Source organism: Mytilus californianus, unplaced genomic scaffold, assembly GCF_021869535.1.
Source record: "Mytilus californianus isolate M0D057914Y unplaced genomic scaffold, xbMytCali1.0.p SCAF_7, whole genome shotgun sequence".
NCBI classification, from domain to species: domain Eukaryota; kingdom Metazoa; phylum Mollusca; class Bivalvia; order Mytilida; family Mytilidae; genus Mytilus; species Mytilus californianus.
In genome coordinates, this window is record NW_026262723.1 from 47,398,506 (window position 1) to 47,416,975 (window position 18,470).

Sequence of the window (18,470 nt, forward strand, 5' to 3'; positions counted from 1 at the left end):
TCGTTCCATACTAGAGGCTGTTGTTTTATCCCTGTGACAGTTAAAAGCAGCTCATAGCAACTGTCAAGACAGAGCAGCAATAAAAGTGCTCTTTCATTTGGTTATTTATTTCTCAGTATTTCATACAGTTGTACCCTGCATATTAAATCTTAATTTATAAGTCACCATATGACCAACAGCAATATGCATCAAACATAATGCCCTAATGACAACACACATTATAATTCATCATTAATAGTTTTATTAGATATGAATATTTTCATACAAAATGAAATAAAGCATTTTTTGTGTATTTTAAATATGATAAAATTAATAAAAGCATGATATTAATATTATTTCTTAAAACACAAACACACAGCACTTCTTTGAAAGTAATTGTAAGTATATCATATATAGGAATTTTTAGTGTGTATTTCTTCTATCCTCCTTAAAATCTTATATATTATTTATTTTTCTATGTTCAAATAAAATACCGTATATTTTTTATATATTTACCAGATCAATTTTCTTTAGTTAATAATTAAAAAAATATCAATATAATTTTTTTTTCATCTGATCACAAGAAATTTTATGGTTATATGATTTTTTCAAGTTAACAAGTTGAACTGTGAGCTATTGCTCACTAAATGATAATCCAGCTATTAGTAATCAGTAAACAGGAAGTTGATATGTGATGGATGTGAAAAAGCTTCACACAGTTAAGCATGCTCACATGAAGCTTGGTTCCAAATTTCAGAAAGCCCTGATTTGTAGTTCCTGAGAAAAATGTGAAGAAAATTTCATACATGGCCAATATCTGAAATAATATATATGTATTTGGTGAACAGGAAGTTGATGAGCAATGAATCTGAAAATGCATCACACTGAAAAACATGCTCAAAGGAAGCTGGACTAAGTTTTAGGATTTGTACTTTCTGATAAAAATGTGACAAAATTTTAGGGGACGGATTAACAGGAAAACTATCAGACATAAGCAAGTTGACATGGTGGTATAATAAAGGACAAATGAAATAAGTATCAATTTGTTAAACTATATTTGATATACAGCTTTTTCAATGCATATGTGTAAATTGGCATTGCTGTCAAACAACACTGGTAAATAATTCAGCATATGTGTAAATTGGCGTTGCTGTTAAACAACACTGGTAAATAATTCATAGAGAATTGAGAGACATTCTAGTTAGACTGGAATTCTAAATAGTTAACTATTCCAAAAATAAGTTTGGAGATGAGACAGATTAATAAATTAAGACTGTTTTTCTTACAATGATCCTTTTAAAGTTGTTTTCATTTAGAGCTATTTAAAAAGCTGTCAGATGGAAATCTGTCTTAGGTAAAGTATCCAAAATCAAACATTTTTACAGTTAATACAGACATGGTTTATGGTGTAAGACTTTTTCATAATTACAGGATAATTTCTGTATAAAATCTATATTAAATATGAAGAAAAAATATTATTTCATTTTCCTGCTATAAATGTTCTCAAAGGGCTGATATATAAACATACATGGGACACTCTTTGAAAGCTCAACTACAGTTTGTTGGCAAAAACTTTTTTGTAAAGTGTAAGTGAATTTTAAAATTAGCTCTTTAGGTGGTACCCATGTTGAAAGTACAATTTCTGTATACCATGTATGTTTAAATGATACAGCCCTTAATATAAGTTTTTTGCTTCTTAGAAATAAACTGTATACATTTGTTTATCACTTTAACACAAAATGTCCATGCAGATAATCAACTTCCAATAAAAGTACAATCCAGTACCAATCCATACAGCTAACATGTAAAACAAACATTATTGCAATATTAATCTAATGTACAATATTTCAAATCTATTAAACTAATCATCTGGCAAGCCTCTATTGAAGTATGATTTATAAAAAGTGTTGTTGAAAAAAAAGATTATTTTAATTCATAAACAAACATATCAACTACAAAATATTAGCTAGACATAAATTTTATTTTAAATAAATCTGAAGCATAGTCATAGTTACATGAAAAATACAGAGAAGAAAAGATAAAGTTCCACTATTTAAAGAAAAAAAAATAGTTTTTTTCTATGCCTATTAAATATATAAAGCAGATAGAAGATAATTATATGTTATAGAAAATATATGAAAAGATGCCCAGTCTTTAAATATGAGCAAACTATAACCATAAATAAAATTTTATACACATGTATTCAAAATAATTGAACAAGAGGAAAAGTTGTATCACAGAATTTTTCAAGCAATTTGTAAGACATATATCATATAAAACGTGAAATATCAGTAAATGAGAGATACCACAGACTTTTGCAAGATTAAGCATGCAAATTGGACATGTTGGTAATCAACTGAAAATTAAACAACTTTAAATATTTTAAATGCTTAAATATGATTGAATGAAGATTCTTAAATTTCTGGATAAAAAAATATCTCTTGATTGTTGAAATAAACTTAACACTGAAGTCATAATAGTCATACTATGTACACAGTAATAACATTAAATAGTTAATACATAAAAAACTAATTATGTGACATTTGTAAGTTTTGAAGAAATAACACTTTAAAATCAACCAATTTTTTTTTTCATTTACAAGGTATTTTTATACATGCATTCTATTCAAATGTGCCTCTTATTCAACAGCATTCATTTAATAGTATTTTAGAAAAGAAAAAAGTAAAATATTATTTTTATTCTTGATCCCTTTTCAACATGCCAACATTGGATGTGAATTCTTATAATACTATGTGAAATCATCTATTTCCTGTATAATACACAGGGTAAATACCAGTTAGACTTTTTAAGACAGAAATGTTTTGGTTCCTTCTTTCATTATACTACTTGAAGCACACTGACAAATTTTGTGAAAAAAAGATTATAACCACTTCTCCATTTTAGTTGTATTTGAGATCAACAGATGCAACAAAAGTTTGACCGTGGGAACCTTAAAAAAATATCCAAACAAGTACAGTGCATAATAAAAAAAACAAAACATGCAAAAGTCAATCACAGATATATATATATATATATACAAATATACAACACTTTTCACTACTTATTCTCTTTTAGTAAATTAAAATGTTGTCTCACATCTTTTGTTGTCGAAAATGAATAAAAATGATGCAAAAGCTAGAAAATAAAGAGCCGTTGTCACTCACCTTGGTCTATGTGCATATTCAACAAAGGACACTCTCCAGCATTGTGAGACGATAATAGAATTCATGACAAAAATCTCTGTTTTGTTGATCTTGTATTGCTGATCATTTAAACTGTTTAGTTTCTCTCTATCTTCTTTAGTTGTTGCTCAAAACACAAAAGAGGGTAAAAAAAATCCTCATTTTAGGGCAATCACTCCTATAAAGAGTGACAGTCTACTAACTATATCGGCAAAATTTGACTTGTTAGTAGATAACTTGCTGATCATTTTTGTGATTTAAAGGGACTATTTATCTATTATAATTTTTATCATATAAGGCAAAACGCAAAAAAAAAGTAGTGAAAATAGTCACTAAATGGCAACAACTCGAATAAGGAGTCGTCGGATGATTTCCACAATATAATATTAATTGTAGATCTTGTTTTGCTTATGTAAGTTTTTATCTATCTATTATAATCTTTAAGATGTAGGGCAAAAACGCAAAAAATTGGTAAAAATTGTCATCAAAGGGCAATAACTCTAACAAGGAGTCGACTGACGATTTCGACAATGTTAGACTTATTGGTAGAATTTGTCTTGCTGATCGTTTTTGCAGTTTAAAGTTTCTCTCTATCTAGTTTAGTTTTCAAGATTGAAAAAAAAGGTAAAATTTGTCATTTTAGGGCAATAACTCCTATAAGAAGTTGTCAGACAGTTTTGACGTATATGGACTATTGGTAGAGCTCAACATTCTGAACATTATTGCTCTATCAGATTTTCTCTATTTATATCAGTTTTCAAAATAATAGACAAAACTTGCATTTTACCCCTATGTTCTATTCTTAGCTATGTCAGCCATCTTGGTTGGTAGGCGGGGTCATCTGACACATTTTTTAAACTAGTTCCCCAAATGATGATTGTGGCCAAGTTTGGTTAAATTTGGCTCAGAAGTTTCAGTGGAGAAGATTTTTGTAAAAGTTAACGACGCCAAGTGATGAGAAAAGCTCACTTGGCCCTTTGGCCAATGGCCCAGGTGAGCTAAAAACTTGCAAAAATGAAAATAACTTGAATTACATGTAAAAGATAAACAAAATGGCATATAATTAACAAAAGTAACTATCAAATTAAAGAAAAAAAACTATTACTTTCAAAGCACATATTTATTTGTAAATTTATAAATAACTGGAGTATTGCTTTAATTATTGTTTAAGATGATATAAAACTGGTAAATCTTTATAAATTAATTTTTATTGATGTCTAGTCATCATCAGTAATATATCATACAGTTAATAAAACTCATAAAATATGTTAAATAAAAATTCAAATTATATATTTCATTGAGTGTATTTAATACCCTGAATAATTAATTAAATTATGGATACATATCAAATGGGGAAAATTAATAAAAAAAAAATATTATGGAGATAAATGAGCAAATACTTTAAAAAAAACAATCTTGTTTTATGAAAAAACATCATGTTAAATAAATGAAAAATTGATTATAAGATGCAAGATGTAAAAAGTGCAAAAAATTAAATATACAAATGCATAACAAGTCATAATGAAAGCCCTTCATATATGTCCCTCATTATGAGATCATTAAAAACTTCTTTCTTATAGAACACATTCATTACTGAATACTAAATGTTTATACAAGACCACTTAGGTGGAGGGATCAGTAAAAATTAGTCTTTATAATCTCAAGTTTCTCAGTTTTCAACTCTGTACATCATGTTTCGCTTGAAGTTGTACTGTGACTTCTGGTATGTCTGCTCTCACCAAAACCACGTACAGAGTACTGAAAAAATACATGATGAATATGTAAATTCAATTAACACAGATATTTCATTAATCTATATTAATCTGTGAAATGAGCTGTTGCTAATATTATATTACTAATAAATACTTCATTATTCACTGTGAAATAAATCCTATATTTAATTGGGTGAAAACACAGGATTTATTAGTTCTCTCTCTGTGGCAATGAATTGACTAGCCTATATCAAATGTATCACAATAGTAGAACACCAAGAGACAGAAATATTAAATGAGTCCTCCCTTTATTCCTCCTGAATTTCTTTTTTATAATTTCATTAGAATAATGTAAAAATTCAAATGAACTGCAGTGTTCTCCCCAGATATTTCATTTAGCATCCTGGTAAACAGGGAAATTTGAAATACCATCTTGTTTCTAAACATTATAGCATCACATCCATAACATAATCTATAAGAAAACCAATTCAGATAGAATCACATTTAAGATTATAGCATCACATTACCATGATGGCCCTGGGGAGAACACTGGAACTTCTTTCAATTAGAATAAAAAAAGTATTCATCTAAAGATGAAACATCTTAGATAATTCTCTAATGCTCTTTGAATTCTTGAAAGAATGTGTTGTTTGGTAAATTGGTCCTTTTTTTTCTATAGCTGAATTTTACAAGTATTTTTTTTTTCTTATTTAAATCTATATATGTATTTTTATCAGAAATTATTTTGGCTTCAAATAAAATTTGTGAAATACATTAGACTACACATGAAAACATCATATAAACCAGAGCTTAAAAAAAAAAAAATTCAAGTAGCCAGACATTTTTTATTTCAATCTAATTTTTAAAATTTGCTTTTGTAATTAAAAGCAATTGGTCAGTACACCTGAAATGGAAACTTTATTTGGATGTTCCTTTCAGGTGTACTGACAGTAACTGGTACATATATTAATGGGTTTAGTTAGCTAACCATGATAGTTGAAGTGCAGATCGTGAAGGGAACTAGAGAATGATATACTCTTTATTAATGCAAAACAGTTTCCTGGCAAATGTTTTCCTATTTCCGAATGTTAAGTTGAGAGCTTAAAGTTTTGAATAGAGACTGAATTTGATATATCTGTCAAACACTCAAAGCTTTGTACCTTTTCATGTTTCTTTAAATAAAGACTTGAGAGAAACATTCAAGAAGTTATGCAACTAATTTATCAATTTTGAAAAACTTGAGCCTGTGTTTTGAGATAAACTTACAGCAGGTGGTGGTGAGTCTAGAGGTGGTCCTCCTGTCATATTGATTGCATCACTGCTGAAACAAAAAAATGGAATTTGTTCAAATACATGTATGTAAACAATTATTAATTCATTTATAATTTTTAATTAACAACAAAAATCAAAGAAAATATGTACTAGAAGTAAATAATTAATAACAATTGAGATGGAAAACAGGAAATTTAAAATTAAGAATGTTGATGTAATTAAATTCTGTTCAAACTACGAATTCTAAATTTTTCATACTTCAGAGTTAAGGTGCCCTGAGAGGAGAAGGGTCATTAATGAGCTCCATAATTTTCAAACAGTGTTATTGTAACACAAATGTCTCATCTTAGATTTGATTATAAAAACAGTATATGTTATCAAATGTACTAAAAATAATCTCTATCTGTCTATCTATGTAGTAATCCATCTATCAAGCAATTGCTTTATGTACGGGTTTGATTGTAACAGTATCAAAGAATACAAGAATGTCTTTCATGGCTATTCAGGATAAACCAATAAAGACTATAGTTTACTCAGATGAAGCTTGATATAAAATATGAATGAGTTATAATTTGTCATGTTTGTAGTTTCTGTAAAAAAAATGTGCTCCGCCTGCAGCAGCTGGATACGATTGCAGAGGATAAAAAAAAAATTCAAACAAAGTTTAATTTTCGACCCTTTGAACCTTAATAAGGACTAATTTGAAAACAGGGCCCAAAATTAAAAATCTGAATGCACAGTTAGATTCAGCATATCATAAAACCATAAGAATTCAGTTTTTGATGAAATCAAACAAAGTCTAATTTTGGACCCTTTGGACCTCAATGTAGACCTATTTAAAAATGTCCAAATATCCAATATAGTAATACATGGTAAAAACCTCAAACAATTCAAGACTTAAGATTAATCCTCATTGAAATTGGTTAAAAGATTTGTATTTATTTTCAATTGAAGATTTCTTGCTGTTGTGCAATACTTAGTAAATCTGTTTACAAACTAAATATAACAATTTACACACCCTGTTTGGTGTGCATCTCCTGCCATATCAGTATTTGTTGTTTCTTCATATAGATCAGAAATAATTTATGTTAGAACCAGCTTAGCCAGTATTAGAAAAGTCTTGTTTTTGACCTCTAGTTTCTTAACGATTAAAGCCACAACCCCCAAAGTCAATCCCAACCTTCCCTTTGTGGTATGGAACCTTGTGGTACAATTTCATAGAGATCCATACAATTATACACAAGTTATTGAACAGAAACTTGAAAAATGCCTTTTTTGGCCACTTTTTGACCCCTAATTCCTAAACAGTTGGGACCATAACCCCCAAAATCAATCCCAACTTTCCTTTAGTGCGATTGAACCTTGTGTTAAATTTCACAGAGATCCATTCACTTATACTAAAGTAATTGTCCGGAAACCAAATGTCTTCCGGTTGTATAAAACCGCCAAAACTTGTGTGATAGACTATTAAATGAACAGACATTGGTTTATCAATAAACACACCATTTTTATTAATACTCATCAATCAAAAGACAGTTCATTAGTCAAATTATAGCCAGAACAGTCAATTGGCCAAATTATACAGCTCATGATCAACATTTCTCCATAAATAAATAACATCCAGACCAACATCCAAAACAGATAACTTTACAAGAGGTTTGTACGATTATATTTTGACAGAAGAAGTTTTATGGGTTTTAAGTTGCCAGTAAAATTGACTGGACCAGAATATTACTAAAATAAAAGAAAAATGTGTCCATGGGACACAGATGACCCCACTTGAAAATATACGACGAATTCTGCAATTTTTCAATTTACAACGGGAAATAACTCAAGAACGGCAAAAGTGACGCTACCCAAATTTGTACTTGATCTGTGTTTGGTGGTAATAAGCATTGTGTATGAGTTTTATAACATTTGGTTGAGGCAAACTTAAGTTAGAGAATGGGAACTTATTTTGGGATGTATGAATGGACGGACAAGGGTAAAACTTAATGCCCCCTTCGCCACGACGGGGGCAAAAAAGTAAATTTACTATTTCTTATCTCTTTCCAAAATACAAATTAAAGAGAAGAAATAAATTACTTTGAAGGTCCAAGTGGAGAGCCTATACCATACAATGATCCATAGTCCTGATATGGAGGTGGCCTTGGTACAAATGGGTCTGTATCATCCACTGGTCTGTATCCAGTTCCTCTTCTACAATACATAATATATCATTTACTTTCCTATCCTTTTTTTTTACTTTTCTTTCTTTTTTGTATTCTGTTAAATTGATTTTAATCAACATTTGGAAACGAAAAGATCTAAGGTGGATAGTTGCATATGAGAATCCAATCAAGTAAAAAAAGTAAAAGTGTACAATAATAACAATCTCATGTATAAAACAAATTAATGTAATTCTGGGAAATATACAAAATATTCACAGAAAACCTAAAGAAGTTTATCACTTGCTTCCATCAACACAAGAATTTTTTTTCCTTAACTTCTTATAATCTTTCGTTTGACTTGACCAGAGTCTACATGTATTTTGTAGTGTCCTAATATTTTGACTAAATATGTCCATAGTGCCTGAAAATCATCATTATAAAGCACTGTTCATTTTATCTATAATATGGAACCCATTTAGACAGCTCCACTGTGAAGATATTGTTTCTTTAGAGAATAATGACAGATTCCTTTGACTGCAATCTTAACATTCCAGAATGATCAAGCCTCAATTGTTTACATGAAAGATGGACATAATTGATTCTGCAAAATGAGTGTTTTTATGATATATATGAATAGACTATACATTGTTGTTTCATTGGTCAATATTTGCTGATTGATACATAACATTATGTAAAAAATTAATAGGAGCAAATCAGCCATAAAACAAGAGGCTCCTAAGTGCCTGAATCGTTCACCTGTGAAAATATACCATTTTGATATTTATTTTTTATCTTCATTGCTATCAGTTTTGTTTGCTAATTTGTAGATATTATTTAGTGACATTTTTGTCGATCTTGTATTGATGATCCTTTTTATCTCCAGTTTCTATCTATCTATAATGGTTTTGAAAATTATTAAGAGAAATAATCAAATCAGCACGAATATTTTTATTTTAGGACAATAACTCCCAGGAGTCACCAAATAGTTACGGGTCAAATAAGTATTTTGTAGATCTTGTATTTCTGATCATTTTAGCAGTTGACAGATCATAAATTTTGATTATAGTTTTCAAGATAATTGCAAAAAAAAACAAGAATTAGACAACAGATGTCATTTAAGAACAAGAACTAAATGAGTCATCCAATGGTTTCGAACATAGGACATTTTTCTAACTTTTGTATTGATGATCCTTTTTGCTGTTGACCTATCTATTATAGATTTCAAGATAACTGGCAAAAAAACAAAAATTAGATAAAGATCTTCATTTTAAGGGCAATAACTCCTTAGGGAGCCATCCACTAGTTTCGGTCATATTTATCATTTTCCTTCTCTGGTATTGCTGAAAATTTTTGCTGTCAACAGTTTCTACTTCTATCATAGATTTAAAGATAACAAGAAAAAACATGAAAATTAGACAAAAATCATTCTTTATGGGAAATGACTTCTTCAAGGGGCATTAGCTACAACTAATAAAAATTTTCAAATATTTCAAAATGATTTAAAGTGGAATGATGAAATAATACTTTGCTATAAGCAGTCAGTTTTGTTCAATTTTGTCAAAATTAGCTCAAAAACATATTGATTACGTGTTATTGGCTTGCAAGTAAAAAAATCAACCTCATTTGAATCTGTATTTATGGAACCTTTAATTTTACCACTAACTAGAGATGGGTTATGCATGTGCTAAGTATGTTCAGTTATTAAAAAGAAAAGAATGTCAACATTGAAAAGTGACACAGGGGAGTCACCAGTAAAACCATTTTATTAACTGATTTTGGATATTTTTGTAGCTCTTGTATTGCTGACCAATTTTACTGTTTACATATTACTACTTATCTATTGTTCCTTTTGAGATAATAGGCAAAAATACCAACAGATTAATTTTTTCCAGAGCAACTGAGATGCCACATTTAAATCTGACCTTTTGTCACTGAAATGCTACATTTTGATCTTACCTTTTGCCACTGAGATGCCACATTTTAGGAAGAATACACTGTGTTAATGATAATAGGAAAGATAACAAAAGGAATGCTGCCAATATCAGGGACATGTTGAATCTGCAAAAGATAAACTAAAATCTCAGTTTCAGCTTATGATCGTTACTTTTTTTAATACAATGAAAAGTGTCTTTGAGACAAAAGTTTTGTTTTGGATAACATTTCTAATGTTCATTGTATGCTTGATACAAAAGTTCAGTTTAGACAAGTTTCATTTTTTTTAAGACTATTTCAAAGGAATTTGTTATAATTACATCCAATGTTTTCTTATCATTTTAGTGTTTTAGTTCGTTAAAGAATTCGGTGTCAGGGGAAAATATTTCTAGTCTCTGATATATTTATTTTCAATTACTCTAGGTTTTGAATGATTAAAAGCTTGACATATGGTATTAACATTTTATCGTTGAAGATGGTATGTTGACCTCTATATATCTTTTCTGTTATTTTTATGTTGTTGGGGAGCTATCTCATCATTTATAGTTCCTCACACTTTCTTCTTTGTTTGCATTGAAAGTTATTGTAATACATAGTCAAATCAGGACCTAACAACACTGTGCATGCATGAATTAATGTGTTCATTGATCACTTGTTCTACATTTAATTCTTGAATTAGTTATTCTATCTTTATACTTACATTACTGTATTGCATACTGCTTCCTTGATGGTTAAGTAATTATCATGTGTCCTCTGACACTGGAACACATTACTGAGAGCTGTTAGATTTCCAAAACCATAGTTCAATTGTGTTCTTACAGCTGTTATGGGCCGTTCTACCTACAAATATTAAAACACTAATGAAAACATTTAGCAAGTACATATTGCTTTCAAAAGAATTAAAAGAAAAAGATAAAAGACCAAAGGGTAAGAATGTCCCTTTCCATCACTTGTCAAACACACTTTTTCTCTACAATTTTCATCATTTGGCCTGAAACTCATATCAAAATTTGTTAAGCCTGCTTTCTCTTGCTGATAGTACTCTATAAGCCGCACCTAATCATTGCCTGGTAATTTTAATTTCATAGTAAAAGACTGTGGACAATACAAGAGAGAATTTGGTACTTTTATTAAAACACATGCACACATACAAATGCTCTTAATGTTTTTATATGATTGATTTACTAAATGAAGCTAAAAGTGTGTAAAATTAAAGAACCTTAGTGAGCGCGCTCACATACCCCACGTCCCCACATTGTCATTGGAGAAATAAAATATGTGTAAGAAAAAAAAATTGTATAAGAAAAAAAAATTGAATCATAATTTCCTGTCAATATGCACATCTACATAGTATGTCCTTATTATCTACAAAGGTTTCGTGAAATTCTGTTGTGTGGTATCAGAGGAGTTGCGATGACAAACTGTTGCAGTAGTACATTAAAGTAAATAAGTTCAAAGGGGCGTAACTCCTAGAAAAAAAATTGAATTGCAATTTCCTGTCGATATGCACAACTACATAGTATGTCCTTATTATCTAAAAAGGTTTCGTGAAATTCTGTTGTGTGGTATCAGAGGAGTTGCGATGACAAACTGTTGCATAATACATTAAAGCAAATAAGTTCAAAGGGGCGTAACTCCTAGAAAAAAAATTGAACCGTAATTTCCTGTCGATATGCACATCTACATAGTATGTCCTTATTATCTAAACTGGTTTCATGAAATTCTGTTGTGTGGTATCAGAGGAGTTGCGATGACAAACTGTTGCAGTAGTACATTGAAGCAAATAAGTTCAAAGGGGCGTAACTCCTAGAAAAAAAATTGAACCGTAATTTCCTGTTGATATGCACATCTACATAGTATGTCCTTATTATCTAAAAAGGTTTCATGAAATTCTGTTGTGTGGTATCAGAGGAGTTGCGATGACAAACTGTTGCAGTAGTACATTAAAGTAAATAAGTTCAAAGGGGCGTAACTCCTAGAAAAAAAATTGAATTGCAATTTCCTGTCGATATGCACAACTACATAGTATGTCCTTATTATCTAAAAAGGTTTCGTGAAATTCTGTTGTGTGGTATCAGAGGAGTTGCGATGACAAACTGTTGCATAATACATTGAAGCAAATAAGTTCAAAGGGGCGTAACTCCTAGAAAAAAAATTGAACCGTAATTTCCTGTCGATATGCACATCTACATAGTATGTCCTTATTATCTAAAATGGTTTCATGAAATTCTGTTGTGTGGTATCAGAGGAGTTGCGATGACAAACTGTTGCAGTAGTACATTGAAGCAAATAAGTTCAAAGGGGCGTAACTCCTAGAAAAAAAATTGAACCGTAATTTCCTGTTGATATGCACATCTACATAGTATGTCCTTATTATCTAAAAAGGTTTCATGAAATTCTGTTGTGTGGTATCAGAGGAGTTGCGATGACAAACTGTTGCAGTAGTACATTAAAGTAAATAAGTTCAAAGGGGCGTAACTCCTAGAAAAAAAATTGAATCGCAATTTCCTGTTGATATGCACAACTACATAGTATGTCCTTATTATCTAAAAAGGTTTCGTGAAATTCTGTTGTGTGGTTTGAGAGGAGTTGCGATGACAAGAAACAGGACTGACGGACTGACGGACGGACGGGTCAAAAACATTATACCCTCTGCAACTCGTTGCTTGGGGTATAATAAAAATACCTTACAAGTTATGTAACCACTTCTGTCAGTAGAATATGGTTGCTTTGTTTTTTTTTTCTCTTAAAGGTTTATAAACAAGTAAATGCTAAGATTTTTATCGTGTTTCAAGCAAAAAACAAATAAAATTGATGTTTTAAGACAATGTATGGTTGTTCTCTTTATACTACATCTCTTAAAATTGCTTTCATTGAAATATTTTAGTAAAAAACAACAATTTTGATTTTAAAGCATATGGCGTAAAAAATCTGAAACCATGCTATCTTTCACAACATCATAAATAATAAACTGTTAACACAGAAATATGTCTCGCCTTTTTGTTATTTTGATAATGCAAATGTTGAAATTAAAATAGCAATATTTTAACATGTAAGTTATGCAAATATTCAAAGTCAATGAACCATGGCTAAACATTAAATCTCCATGGAAATAAGATGTGCCAATGTTAATACAATTGCATACCAAATAGCATTGACTTATCATAAGTCATTCCCTTTAAACAAACCTAAACACAAACATTAACTTGTAAACTATGTAAAAGTTTCAAAGTCAATGAACCATGATGAGAGGGTGGGGCTATAATAATCTCCATGAAAATGAGACTTGCAAATGCCAATACATTTGCATACCAAATATCATTGACTTAACATTAGTGGTTCATCTTAAAACTATCTAATCACAAACTACCGTAATACATGTTAACTAAGCAAAAGTCTCAATGTCAATAGACCATGACTGAGGGGGCAGGGCCAAATAATCTCCGTGGAAATGAGATATGACAATGCTTATACAACTACATACCAAATATCATTGACCTACCACTAGTGGTTCCCCTTAAACTGACCTAATCACAAACTTATACATGGTAACTAAGCAAAAGTTTCAAAGTACATAAGCCATGACTGAGGGGGTGGGGCTAAATAATCTCCATGGAAATGAGATATGCCAATGCTTATACAATTGCATACCCAATATCATTGACCTACCACTAGTGGTTCACCATAAACTAGACCTAATCACAAACTAATACACTGTTGATGCCGCCGCTGCAGCCAACGCCGGAAACAGCATACCTATGTCTGGCTTTTTGACTCCGTCAAGGTGAGACAAAAACTCTGTTGCAACAGATTATCAACTTCACAAACAATGCTTTAATTTATGGTAAGTGACTGTATAAAGTCAACGTTTACATGGTAAAGGTATTTTGAATGTGCATATAGCCCAATAGTGCAGATGCAGTATAAATTGAAATATCATAACAACTACAGTCTACATGTAGCTCTTCAACTTACTTTATGAAGTATACTTAAACTAATGCTGACATTATAAATCTTTGATAATGTTTCATTCGCTAAAGTCACAGCACTTAAAGCTTCAGAAATGTCCTGAAATGTAATAGCATACTTAAAATTACGCTACAATAAAATGACTGCATGGTACAACAAATAACCTTTTGTTCAATCTTTTAAAACTTATATATTATTAGAGTTTATAAGTTTTATATTAATTTTGTGCAATATGTTTGTCAATTTTTTACTACAAGTACTACAGTTTACTTATTCACCCTGTGTCATAGATGTACACAAATGATCTTAAACATGCTGAATGAAATATATATTTATTATCAAATCAAATTTCCATTTACTATCATTATCCCAGCTTCATTCCCTATACATTTCACTTTAAACATCTTAAGATAACAAAAAATTGTCATTTTTTTACTCGCGATTGCATTTTTCAGATATAAAACTTTAACAGTTACCTTGGGTACCATTAAAATACCTAGGAACTTTTTTTATCATGTTCACATGAAATGGATAATATCAAAAATATTTAAATTATATCAAATCATACAAAATTTTGATCATTAAACACAAACCATCAATAAGAAATTACTGAGTTCAGATGTAATTACAGAGACTTTATTGTATTTCCTCCTTCTATTGGAGATTTTTTCAAAAGTCTGCCCCAATTGCTAGACCTTTCACTTTTGGAGCGTATAAAATGAATCTTCAAACTAAACTGTAAAATTTGATGGACCCAAAATTCTAGAACTTTTGATTTATATTATCTGGAAATTAAGGTCTGTCAAATTTTATGGAGTTTACATTTTATAAATTTATTTTATAATCTCCAAAAATAAATCCTTTTGGGACATATTTGAAAAGAATTAGGTCATCATCATCCTATTGGAATTGTAACTTATTTTATTTTCACTTTCAGATATTTCTGGAAATATTTTGCACCAACAAGCACATAAAAGGTAAGAATTTGTCTATAAGCAAACATTTCTAGCCATCAAGTGAAAGATTTCATGGCAAAATTGGGTCTCAAAGTTGTAGAAAAATTTGCTCTCAAAATGCAGCCAAGAAAAATGGCTTCAGCCTTATGAAGTCATAGGAAGGAGTCACAGCAAAAAATTAAAATAGCCTTTTAAGACCTCATAATTATTTAGACTAAGTGCTGCTTTCTATAGTTTCTATACATATTTATTGAAATGTGGTAAGATAGTAAGGTAGTAATGATTTACAAGATTTTTGACAACTTACCTGAGAGTATTTGCCAGCTGCTCCATCGTCCTTACATTTTATGTATGTTTTGATTATTTCTACAAAAACAAAAGTAGGGGAATTTCCCCTTTTATAAAACATCATAATGATAAAGCACATGAGAATAATTCACAAACATGCAACAGACAATGTACATATTTGAAGATGATGGTTAAGTGATTATTGATGTCTGAGAAAATAAAGCACAAACTGTTACCCTTAGAACACAGATGTTTCCAACAAGTATTTACAAAAAGCAGAAAGAGTGAAGTAAATATCTACACATCTACACTATACACAGTGAAGCATTCAACAATCGACAAAAAACCCTTATGATACATTAAAGTTCTCATCTAATGCCTTTAACCCTAATAAATATGTGTGTAAATTTGTATTTCTAAGAAATTTTTGACCGATAATAATTATCATATTTTCAATACATTTATTAAAAAAAAAAACACTGACAAACAATGTGATTTCACCTTTTCTTTGTATTTCTATGATTGAAATAAAATTCAATTTTGTCCTCAGTGATATGGAACAACACATTGTTTTTTAAATCTTACATTTAAATCTTACATAACAGTCTACTTTATACATATGTATGGAGAATGGTGTTCAATCCATCAAAAAATTGTATAACATTGTATGATAGCAGTAGTAATTACCTTTCTCTATTCTCTCATTGACAACATTTTCTATAAAACTTTCTGGATCCACACATAAATCTGCATTTGTCTGTAAGAAAATCATATAGATTGTTAATGATCTTGAATTTAAAGAGGTCCTTGCTGAAAGAAAAAAAATCCTAATTCATAGATGCCAACCCCTCTTTGTTGCAATCAATAAAAAAGTATTACGATTTCCGAAATTTCTGATTTTTTTCAGTAATAATATTTGTTATAAAATTCAATAATAATCATACTAACAACTAGGCACACAGTGACAAATAAAAGACTTCCTTCCTTAATTTATGACAACTGCGATTCAAAGTTGATGAGCACGTGAGGAAAACCGACCATTGCTCTGAATGGAAGTCTTGTTCACAAATATTTGCAAAAGACATCAAACATCGTACTTTGCAGGTTCATTAATTATTCGGAATCGAACAAGAAATGGATAGATCGCTTAATAATATAGAAAGTCCCGAGAAACCCAAAGAATTCAATAATCTGTATCACGCTAGTGCTTATTGTAAAATAAATTATAACCAAAAATAAAGCGTCACATTGAACAAAATGATATCTAAACAGGCAACTGTTCCAGACGGGTAATGAACAGAAATCCGTAACAAGTAGACTGTTAATCGTAACACCATAATTTTGTTCCAAAATTCGTAAAAATTACGGGTATATCGTAACTGTTGGCATCTATGATAATTTCTTTATCTATAGTATTAATTAATATAATTACAAAATGTACATGGAAATTTTGTATTTAATTATGGGTCTAGAATCACAATTTAAAATACAAACTAGAAATTTGATGTTGATAGCAGATCTGTGTATAGTATCTATTCAATTATGCTATGAAGTACTGTCTGACCTCCTGCCATTGAACTTTTCCAGGAATAGGCCTTAATCAAGTTCTAAACAAACTGGAGTCTTTTGCCAGGACGAAAGCAATATTCATTTCAAGTTAAGTTGTCTTTGTTCTGTATTTGGAGGAATGTAACTTAAGTTATGCACACTCTATTATAATCACTAAGCATTGTCACATTAACAAGATTTGTTTTATAGACCCAAAATGTCATAACTTTGTTTATCTTTTATTGTATTTTAGTGACGATATTCCAAAAGGGAGCATACTTTACAATATTAAAGTAAATGAACCATTTATAAGACATTCTGGCCACTAGCTTTCTTCAGTTTCTATGTTATCTTTCTAAACTACAGGTAGACCAGTCACTTTTCACAGTACATTTAGATGTTAAACATTTAGATCCTTGGTAATGTATCAGGACATAATAACTAAATTTAAATTAGACATCTTGAGCATAAGATTGATAAAAGTTGATAGCATTACCATTTTAAAGGACAGTTAGTATTGCTTTGACGTCTAATGGCCTTTCATGGAAGATAAGCTTTTGTTTGTGCTACAAAGGCTTAGTACATGAATAGAAGTTACATATTCCTGGAGTTATATAGGGAATTGAATGATGTTTTGTTTATAAACCTGGAAATTGATCTTGTATGATTTCACGATAGAAACTAGCCACCAATTTCCACGTTTTATATAACTCAGCTCTGACTTCCCACAGCCCCAACAATTCATAAAAAGGGCTGTCAGATGTCAGAGCAATCAAGGACTAGAGGACAGTATGCCTTAAAAGTCAATTCATAACTATTTTTTCAAATTTCAAATGATATGCTTAGCATTAGATAGAATGTAATGTAAACACATTTTCTAATTTGTGCACATCACTGCACATTTCTACAAAGTACTGTAAATTCAGAAATTTTTGCATGCACTTATTATTGCAATATTTGAACAATGGACCAAAAAGTGGATCATTAATTTTGATTTCAAGAAATGTTGCATACACTTAATGCAATCAAAATTTAAAATGTGAGTCAATATTTTTACGAAACCTATCCCAAAGCAATTTTAGCAATAACAAAAACATTGCAAAGATTTCTCAATTTGTAGTAATACACTATGAAAATAACAAAAAAGATGTTTGCAAAACAAAAATGGGTTGACTGATCGGAAAGTCAACAAGTCAATTATGATTAGTGTCCTTCAGTCCTTTGGTTTATAAGTATAAAGCAGATATGCAGATGATTTTTTTTCTTGTCAGACATTGGGTCCAGTGTGTAAGACAGTCTGGCCAGTCCTATCAACTGTTTGCCAGACCTAATTTTTTTTGAAAAAAATAATAGTTCCCTGTTGGATTAAGTTACACCTTGAAGCCTTGACACAGAGAGTGACTAGAACAACCAGATTAAGGATATGACCATGGGAAGGATTAATGACTGATATAACATTCGCATCTGAATCACTATTAAATG

At 30.2% G+C, this 18,470-nt stretch overlaps 1 protein-coding gene and 1 long non-coding RNA gene across 3 annotated transcripts in view; one reads left to right on the top strand and one right to left on the bottom strand.

Annotated features, from left to right (window-relative positions):
* Positions 1 to 218: 218 nt before the first annotated feature.
* Positions 219 to 18,470, bottom strand: part of LOC127709130 (protein tweety homolog 2-like) — a 37,197-nt gene continuing 18,945 nt past the window's right edge. The window contains exons 7-14 of one of the 2 annotated variants that reach the window (XM_052214489.1): positions 16,128 to 16,197; positions 15,460 to 15,518; positions 14,203 to 14,295; positions 10,928 to 11,067; positions 10,252 to 10,353; positions 8,231 to 8,344; positions 6,140 to 6,191; positions 219 to 4,919 (exon numbers count right to left, since the gene is read on the bottom strand). In XM_052214489.1, the coding sequence (XP_052070449.1) occupies positions 4,851 to 4,919; positions 6,140 to 6,191; positions 8,231 to 8,344; positions 10,252 to 10,353; positions 10,928 to 11,067; positions 14,203 to 14,295; positions 15,460 to 15,518; positions 16,128 to 16,197 (699 nt within the window). In that variant the 3' untranslated portion in view covers positions 219 to 4,850. Of the gene's footprint in view, positions 4,920 to 6,139; positions 6,195 to 8,230; positions 8,345 to 10,251; positions 10,354 to 10,927; positions 11,068 to 14,202; positions 14,296 to 15,459; positions 15,519 to 16,127; positions 16,198 to 18,470 lie in introns of both variants that reach the window. The other variant, XM_052214488.1, reaches the window with a different exon arrangement.
* On the top strand, positions 11,437 to 12,583 carry LOC127709157 (uncharacterized). The gene is made up of 2 exons (XR_007985520.1): positions 11,437 to 11,600; positions 12,107 to 12,583. It is a non-coding gene; the product is annotated as an uncharacterized LOC127709157 (long non-coding RNA).